At 44.6% G+C, this 9503-nt stretch overlaps 1 protein-coding gene across 3 annotated transcripts in view; it reads left to right on the plus strand.

Annotated features, from left to right (window-relative positions):
- The window catches only part of LOC137787423 (serine/threonine-protein kinase PAK 2-like), an 11709-nt gene extending 4420 nt beyond the window's left edge, over positions 1-7289 (plus strand). For all 3 annotated transcript variants that reach the window (XM_068579846.1, XM_068579847.1, XM_068579848.1), the window contains exons 2-15: positions 191-384; positions 469-575; positions 843-990; positions 1083-1099; positions 1202-1318; positions 2140-2263; positions 2360-2423; positions 2521-2569; positions 3185-3297; positions 3384-3501; positions 4165-4264; positions 4347-4543; positions 4779-4916; positions 5587-7289. In XM_068579846.1, coding sequence (XP_068435947.1) covers positions 207-384; positions 469-575; positions 843-990; positions 1083-1099; positions 1202-1318; positions 2140-2263; positions 2360-2423; positions 2521-2569; positions 3185-3297; positions 3384-3501; positions 4165-4264; positions 4347-4543; positions 4779-4916; positions 5587-5673 — 1557 coding nt within the window. In that variant the 5' untranslated portion in view covers positions 191-206 and the 3' untranslated portion in view covers positions 5674-7289. The remainder of the gene's footprint in view (positions 1-190; positions 385-468; positions 576-842; positions 991-1082; positions 1100-1201; positions 1319-2139; positions 2264-2359; positions 2424-2520; positions 2570-3184; positions 3298-3383; positions 3502-4164; positions 4265-4346; positions 4544-4778; positions 4917-5586) is intronic.
- Positions 7290-9503: the final 2214 nt, after the last annotated feature.

Raw genomic sequence — 9503 nt, forward strand, 5'->3', positions numbered from 1 at the left:
TGTGTGTCTCTCTCGGTGTCTCTCACGATTTGCAAACTGTTTGTCCGTAGCATGTTGGTGCTAACGCGTACTTAGCATTGTAAAATATCAGAGATAGGGGGAAAAAACAGGAAGTGATTTGAGCGGCAGACTCACTGTTGTGTCTCGTTTTTTTGTTTTGTTTGGGGTGTGTGTTCGTCATGTGTCGCAGGTGTACCTGTGTGTAGATGTGTGACAGCGGAGTGTGTGAGGACAAGCCCCCCGCCCCCCCCGTCAGGATGAGCAGCCAAGGAGGAGGAGCCAAGGACCCCCAGTCGGCCAATCACAGCTCTCGGCCGCTGCCGTCTGTGCCCGAGGAGAGGAAGTCCAGGAACAAGATCATCTCCATGTTCGCCTCTGAGAAAGGTAAGAGAGGTGGACTTAAAGCGCCTGAAACATCGAGGTGGATTGAAGACCAACGCATTGACCCCTTGACCTTCTCACCTGCAGGAGGCAGGAAGAAGGACCGGGACAAGGACAGACCCGAGATCTCCTCCCCCTCGGACTTTGAACACACCATCCATGTGGGCTTCGATTCGGTCACGGGAGAGTTCACAGTGAGTATCGAACATGCTCCGTGTTGTGTTTGTGACATTTTACAGATGCAAAACGACTCGTCTAACTCCCCAAACGTGTTGTTTAAATAAGGATCGAAAGAGTGTGTTGTTTATAAGCGATGTGTGACCGGTGACATTTTAACACGCAAACAGGAAGTCACTGACGCGTCACATGCGACGACCGGATCTCCTCCGTGTGACTTTAATGGTTTAGATCTTGTTGTTTGATAGGTTTGTTTGACTGTGTGTGTCTGTGTGTGTGTCCAGGGCATGCCGGAGCAGTGGGCCCGTCTCCTGCAAACCTCCAACATCAGTAAATCAGAACAGAAGCAGAACCCTCAGGCCGTCCTCGACATCCTCAAGTTCTACGACTCCACCAGCGGGAAACAGAAATACCTCAGTTTTTCTGCCTCGGGTCAGTTTTTTCTTCTTCTTTAGCTCAACTTTTAAAATAATAAAGTGTTGTAACTGCTGCGGACTAACTCGCCCGTCCTTTATCTCTTCCAGATAAAGACTCGCAGTCGGTGAGGAGTTTCGTTCTTTGTCACGTTGAATATATTATTCGTGCTAAACGTCTGATCCGGAGCTTCGGTTTAACCTTTTTTTTGTGTTGTTGTTTTTTTTAGCCTGGCAAGCAGGGCGCGGCGACCTCGCCCTCCGGCGGCAAAGACGGAGACGAAGACGACGATGACGACGACGCGCCGCCTCCAGTGGTGGCGCCGCGGCCGGAGCACACGAAATCTGTGAGTGTGACACTAATGTGTGACGTTTGAAATACGAAACACTAAAAGATGTGTTTTAAAACTACCTCGCTGCATATTGTTCATTATCGGACACACAAAACAGTTTTCCTTTGACGTTTTCCTTCAGTTTCTCCACAACCACATCGTGCTTTAACTTCTTTTAAGTTGTACATCACTGCAACCCTTTTAAAAAGACATCAGCGCTGTAAAAAAATAATAAAAGTAACCGTTAAGTTTAATACTTTAAATTCCAACAACTCGCCGTCGGCTCTGTCGACTTTCCCCGGCGCCCGTAAGGTTTCACTGAATCACTCATAAGTACCTTTTACAACGACAGATTCCACCAGTGAAGACATCTTTGAGGCCGTCTGGACTTGTAGGATTTTAACAAAGCGATCCTCATCCTTCTGGCACAACTATTAGTACCTGAAAGTTCCTAAAACGGACGGTGATTAATTATTTTTTTATGCGATTTTTACATTTCCCGGTCCTGTTGCTTTCCTGTTTTCCGGTCCGGAGGTTCAAACCACGTCACACAGCACACACACAAGCTACTGAAGAGAATAATACCCAGCATGCTTCAGTGGAATGTAGTTTTCTCATAAAACGTTTAACTTTTCCAATTTCTAAACTGATTTGCACATTTTTTTTCTTCTGAAAAACCATCACAAAAAAAATAATACAAGTATTCATTCAGGCTTCATACGACTACACCGCTCAGTTTGCGTGGTGTTTAAAGTAAGTTGAATTTGCAAGCAGCTAGAAATACGCAGACCAAGGTCGCACCTGAGCTCAGTGCTGACCTGAACTGCGTCTCTCAGGTGTACACGAGGTCGGTGATCGACCCGCTGCCGGCGCCCGAGGTGGACGGCGCCTCGAGGGCCGACAGGCAGAAGAAGAAGGGGAGCGGCAAGATGACGGACGAGGAGATCATGGACAAGCTCAGTAAGTAACACACACACACACACACGCACACACAGAATCACAGCTATCGTTCTGCTCCAGTAGAGCTGACCAAGCTGGACATTTTTTAACTCCCAGGAACTATCGTCAGCATCGGAGATCCGAAGAAGAAATACACTCGCTATGAGAAGATCGGCCAGGGGTGAGTCCCATGTGATGATGTGAACGTTGAACTGTGTGTTTAGTGTCCAAACTCACCCAAAAAAGAGAGAGATTGTTGAATATTTCTCCTCTTTCAGGGCGTCCGGCACGGTTTACACAGCCATAGATGTCGCCACGGGACAGGAGGTGAGGTTACTTCCCTTTTGGTTCCCGCCACCACGAGTCATCATTCGTTTCCTCTCAACTTGACAGTTCCATTTTGTAAAAAGCGAGATTTTCACGTCTCTTTTTTATATTGTAAAGCAGGTTTTTGTTCCCTATAAATACTGTGAACGTATCTGAAGGCTCAATCCAGACGGACAGCAGGAGAAATATAAAGAGTTTTGATCATTAAAGCCATTAAAGCTTTAAAAAACTAGAACTTTGAACCTGGAAATGTCTTTAATGTGTCAAGGCTGGAAAAAAACCCTCAAACATCAGAGGGTCGAGACTCTTAACTTTTTAGCAGTGGAAAGTAACTGGAAGAAATCTTTAAAGGTCAAAGTGCTGATTTTGTTCTGTTGCTGTAATCGCAGCATTGCTTCAATACAGATATTTTTTTCCTTAAACCTGTTGGAGGAGATATTTCCATCCTCCAAGACGATCTACATTCAACAAAACATTCTAAAAAACTCATTTATCTGTTTTTTTCTGTCAACTTGACATCTTCCAAAGTAGTAGTTGCTCCTCCTAATTTCCCACATAGCGCGTGTGTGTGTGTGTGTGTGTGTCACCGCTTTAACCCCCCGCTGTGTTCTGCAGGTCGCCATCAAACAGATCAACCTGCAGAAGCAGCCCAAGAAGGAGCTGATCATCAACGAGATCCTGGTCATGAAGGAGATGAAGAACCCCAACATCGTCAACTTCGTAGACAGGTGAGGCGCCGCCCGGGCGGCACGGTGCACGTGCACAGCGCACGGGGGTTTGACTCTGTGTGTGTAATGTGTGTGTGTGTGTGTAGTTTCCTCGTAGGAGACGAGCTCTTCGTGGTGATGGAGTATCTGGCCGGCGGCTCCCTCACCGACGTCGTGACGGAGACGTGCATGGACGAGGCTCAGATAGCGGCCGTCTGCAGGGAGGTAAGAAAACCTGGAAAAGTCCTGTGAATGTGTTATATTCATGTGTTCACGACGTTCATTTAGTTATAAATAATGAATCTACTTTTAAAAGAAAGAGGCTCAAACTATCAGCAGCATACATACAGGCATCTATATAAATGTTTATTCTTTTAATCAAACTATTGTCTCTCATTGACTTTAGTCATTTAAGGTTTACTGTATGCTTTGAATCCTCATTGTTAGTTTAAATACTACATTTTATCACTTTTTACTGTTTACACACACATTTCACACAATGTTTGCTTATGGAAAATTGTTTAAAAGTCACGGAAATTTGGTTTAAAGTCGACAAAATTTGGTTAAAAATGGAGGAAATTTAGTTTAAAGTCATGTAGATTTGGTTAATAGGCATGTAAATGTGGTTTAAAGTTGAGGAAATTTGGTTTAAAGTCACATAAAGTCATGTGTATGAACTCTCCCGTGAAAACCTGTCAAAGTGTTGGAACCTGAAGAGTTTACATCCATGTTTACGTCTTGCCGTCCTCTTTGTCTTCCCTTTCTTTGCTGCCATATCTCTGTTGTTTGCTCATTACTGCCCCCTATAGGTCAGTGGGATACTGTGAAAGGATGATGCAATGCTAAATGTTTTTTAGCGGATGCTAACCCTGCTCCCTCTGCGTCCAGGTCCTGCAGGCTCTGGAGTTCCTTCATGCCAACCAGGTCATCCACAGAGACATCAAGAGCGACAACGTGCTGCTGGGGATGGACGGATCGGTCAAGCTCAGTGAGCGGCAGAAACCACACGCTCACACGACCACGGACGACAACGACACACAATCTGACTCTCTCCTCTCTCTCTCTTGCAGCTGACTTCGGCTTCTGCGCCCAGATCACCCCGGAGCAGAGCAAGCGCAGCACCATGGTGGGGACGCCGTACTGGATGGCTCCAGAGGTGGTGACCAGGAAAGCCTACGGCCCCAAAGTGGACATCTGGTCTCTGGGCATCATGGCCATAGAGATGGTGGAGGGAGAGCCTCCGTATCTCAACGAGAACCCACTGAGGGTGAGTTGTCGGGGAGCTAGCAACTCACCCGAGCAGCTAGCAGCAGCGCTAGCTGGCTACAGCGGGGAGCTTTCCCGAGCATTTTTTTACTTATTTCTTTGCTTTCACTGTCGTCCATAGTTTCCATCATTACTTTGCATATTTTGTTAGCAAGTCTTTACAAGCCTGTGACGTTACATGACTGTAGGATGCTAACCCGCTGCTGTTCTTCCCGTGGTCATTGTGCTCTTCTCAGGCTTTGTATTTAATCGCCACCAACGGGACTCCTGAGCTGCAGAGTCCAGAGAAGCTGTCTCCGGTCTTCAGATCCTTCCTGTCCCGCTGTCTGGAGATGGACGTGGAGAAACGAGGGTCAGGCAGGGAACTGCTGCAGGTAAACCAGACATACACACTCACTGCACCCTATTCTAGAAATATATCCCTCTCAAAATATAACAAATGTTCCATTTAAATTGCATGTGTTGTACAAGCGACAGTCCAAAATAAAACTACCGTAAAAGTCGGGTTACGAGCCGCTCCTATACCTTCGCTGGGTCTCTCCTCTGTAGCAAGCTCATAATTTTGACCACAAAAAAAAAGTTATAATTATATAAAATGAAACTTATGACAAAAAAAGTCACAAGAAAAAAATACAAAAAGAATTATGACCTAAAAAAATAATTTAAAAAGTCATAAGGAAAAAAAAGACACAAAAAATTTAAACTTGACAAAAAAAATTACAGAAATAAAAAGTCGTAATTTTGACCCCAAAACAAATTACGGCAAAAAAAAAAAAAAAAAGTCATCATTATGGCTTCTTCTTTTTTTGTCATGATTTTTTTTCGGTCATAATTTTTTTTTTTGTCATACTTTTTTTGGGGTGTAGAAATGAGCTTCCATACATTTACAATCAAACGACACAAAGAAAAGCAGCGAGACTTCACAACCGTGAAGCAGGAACGAGAGCATGTTGAGCTCAGAGCTCTAAAAGTCATTCTTCTGACACGTAGAAGTTTTATCATCCCTCATCTCTTTCTTTTTTTTTTGTCTCCGCCCGTCTGCAGCACCCATTCCTGAAGCTGGCCAAGCCTCTGTCCAGCCTCACCCCGCTCATCCTGGCAGCCAAGGAGGCCATGAGGAGCAACCGCTAGACGCCCCTCCTCCCCCCGTGTCTCTCAGGACTATACGAGCTGACGCCGCCATCTTGTCCCCGTCTGCGTCGGCCGACCATCAGCAGCAAACTGCTAGTTTTCTTTGTTTTCTTCAATCTCACACGGGTCACAAAACTCCTCGGCCGCGTCCCAGTGTTCCTGTCCTTCCTCCCTCGTGCCTTGTTCTCAAGCCGCATTCAGCCACCAGGGGTTTCTATTTGTTGCAGCCGGCGTGTGTGTGTGTATGTGTGTGTGTGTGTGTGTTGGTGCGGACACTGGTGACTTTCTACAGGATGCGTGTGAGGAATGTGGTTTTCACCGTTGCAAAGGTTCCAGATCCTTCACACACGGAGGGATCTCATCGGCCACCGACGGTCCTGATAGAGGAGGGTTGTGCACGCCGTCGTCTCTGATGTCACTTTGTTGATTAGTTTGTTGATTCGTTGGTGAGCTGTCGTCCAAATACGCTTCAACACAAGTTCATTATCAAGTTTTCTCCCCTCTACCTGCAGCAGGTGACTTGAAAGCAACATTTAGAAGCAGAATTTACTTTGTGAACACTTTAGCGGCGAATTTGTGCCTTTTCTCTCCGGGTTAGCAGCTTGTTTTTTTTAGCTGCGATACATCATTATGATGGAAAATATATACATTTTTTCAGATAAAAGCCGTCGCTAAAGTTACATCATAATATCGCAAGATTTGTGGCGTGTGTGTGTGTGTGTCGAGACTGGAACCTTTGCAACTGTTTACTGCTGCCGCTGTTACACATGTGCAACCCGTCGGGTCCGATAGCTTTTGGAAGCGGCGCGGTAAAGAAAGAGAAAGAAAAAAGCTCCCTGCTGTCGGACAATGCAGCCTTTTCCTGTTTCACACCCTCCTCTGTGTCGCTGGGAATGAAACCGTTCCAGTAGAAGGAGCGGGGTTCGAGCTCTTTGCACGTGAAACGTTTCGCTTCTTCTAAAATAGTCGATGTGGGTCTCGACCCCTTGACCCCTCGACCCTCTGGTGCCGGATTACACTATCAAGGACAGACTTGACGTCACACATCTCTGCTGTTGAAGCTCCTCTGCACACTATGCAACCCCCATGTGGACTCATTATGACCGTCAGTGTGTTTGACTCACACAACATGAACCGTATGGATGTGTGTGTGTCTGTGTTGAACTGGAGCGAGACGCAGCTTTTCTTTTGTATATTGTGTTTTGGTGATGTTTCTAACAGCTTTTAAAAAGTGTGTTCACCGTGATTATGTTTTTGTATTTGTCGACTAACACAACAGACGTGTTCTCTGCCCCCCCCCCCCCTTCAATTTCTGTACCAATAATTATGGACTCCAAAACCATAAAATGTATTGATGAGCCTGAGACAATCAAGCAAGTGTTTGGAGATGATGTTTTTTTTAATGGAGGGGATATTCCAGACCTCTGGAAAGCATTTCATTACATTTCCTGCAGGACGACGTGAAGCCACTCGTACGGTACTCCACAGGCGCAGAAACCACATTCCAGTGAGATGCTTCATGATTGTGCTGATGTCACAACTTCTGGCGTTGAATATCCTCCGTACAGTCTGTAAATTATTATGATGATGATGATGATGATTAAAGGTGAAGCTGAGGCCTGTGTGTGGATCTGAGCGGGTTCGGTGTGAAGTGAACGTCACATTTCTCTGGTTGTGAAGTCGATCAAACGGCTGCAATGAGACGTACAATCCAGGATGAAGAAGAGACAAAGGGAGTCACTTTTGCTTTTTTTGGACAGAAGAGGGCAGTGTTCACCTTCCTGCAGCAGAGGAAGACAACACTGCTAAAGTTCACACACACACATTATTATCTGAGTATCTGATGTGCCTCTTCACATTATTTTAATCCTATTGCATTCACACAAACATCCATAATGAGGATGCCAGCTGATGCTGATGCTCTAGAGTCATGATGAGGGTTTTATTTGATTTATTTCACCCTGAAGCTTCTGCACGAGCACACAGTAAGTTATGGTTTGAACTGTTCTTAAATAACACACTACACACACTGGAAATGTTTGTATTCCCACTCTCCTGTATCTCTGCCTCCCAAAAAAAACTTGCACCCGATAAGGAGCCGCTGGAGACGATGACCTGCTTGCAGATGTGCTGCGGTGCGTTCAGGTGCAACAGGAGATTCTGACACGCACCACTTGCTCGCCTGAACATCACGAAGCACAACCTCACAGAGCCAGAAAGAGGGAAATGAAACTACTTTTCATGTCCCTGACGTTCAGGTTTCGTTCCGCTTTGCAGCTCCAGATGCATTCATTCCTCTTTTTTTCACACGAGCCGAAGTGCATTGTGGGACGTCAGCGACTGGTTTGCACGGTCATAAGCATCCAGGTTGTGACAGATGTTGTTTCTGAAGTGTGACGTGTCTTTCATTAAAGACTCTGAGAGTAGATTGACGAACTGCCTCCACCTCATCTCTGCTTTTTCACTTTCACAAGCACAGCTGTGTGTTCGCCTCCTCTCGTGTGTTTTGCATGACTTGAACGCATCGCTGCTCCTCACAGTTTTAAGTTCTCGTGCCACAGAACATCTGAACTGATTTCATGCTCTCACGCTGAAAGAAACCTGCATCAGGATGAAGTTCCCAGTGATCGTCATGTTGTGTTTTCTGTGTCCGGGTGAGGGATCCTGAAAACCTCTCTGACGTTACAGGAGTTTATTTTGTGGCTTTCTGTCTGTTCTTCTTGTCTGTGGGTCCGGGTTTTCTTTCTGTCTTTATTGTGATTTTTAAACTGATGCTCCACGTTGTTGAGCTCATCCAACATTTCTTCTGACGTCACATTTTATTCCTCGTTTCAGAGACTTCAGCCAACAAGTTCCTGACTCAGACTGACGCGTCCAAGTCGGTCAGTCCTGGAGGGACTGTGACCTTCAGCGCCACAGGGAGTTCAGATATTGGTGCTGATCTCAGTTGGTACCTTCAGAAACCCGGACAGGCTCCCAAACTTCTCATTTACAGAGTATCAAGTCTCTTCTCAGGAACCCCGTCTCGCTTCAGAGGCAGTCAATCTGGTTCTAGCTACACTTTAACCATCAGCGGTGTTCAGGCTGAAGATGTTGGAGATTACTACTGTATGGGTGTACATGATGATGGAACGTGCACACAGTGATTCAGAGCCGTACAAAAACCTCCTGCAGAAGTGAAAGCGTCCGGCTGCAGCTGCAGAGAGGCGGCGGAGAGACTGAAGAGTGAACACAACACGAGTCATCAAGCAACCTGAAACACACACACACACACACACACACACACACACACACACGCACACATACACACACACACACACACACACACACACACACACACACACACACACACACACACACACACACAAAGTCACAGGATATTATTGGCAGTTAATGAAATTTCTATCTGAGTAAACTGCACGTTAGATTCTTATTGGAGCTCTGACTCTTTTATATATATTTATATATATATATATATATATATATATATATATATATATATATATATATATATATATATATATATATATATATATCAATGTATATATCATATATATATATATATATATATATATATATATATATATATATATATATATATATATATATATATATATGTGTATATGTATTTACATCCTTAACTGTAACTTTAATAATGGCTATATATAATTCTTTAATAAAAATACAACCTCTTATTAGGTATGATATTATCCCATAACTGAAATGATCATCATATGTTTCAAAGTGAGAATATGTTATAAAATAAATACAAAAGATACTGAATCATTACAATCCACATTTTTATTGATAGTTTAAATTTCATGAGGGAG

This window comes from Clinocottus analis, unplaced genomic scaffold, assembly GCF_023055335.1.
Source record: "Clinocottus analis isolate CAN_PGR_092001 unplaced genomic scaffold, fCliAna1.0.p SCAF_17, whole genome shotgun sequence".
Classification (NCBI taxonomy): domain Eukaryota; kingdom Metazoa; phylum Chordata; class Actinopteri; order Perciformes; family Cottidae; genus Clinocottus; species Clinocottus analis.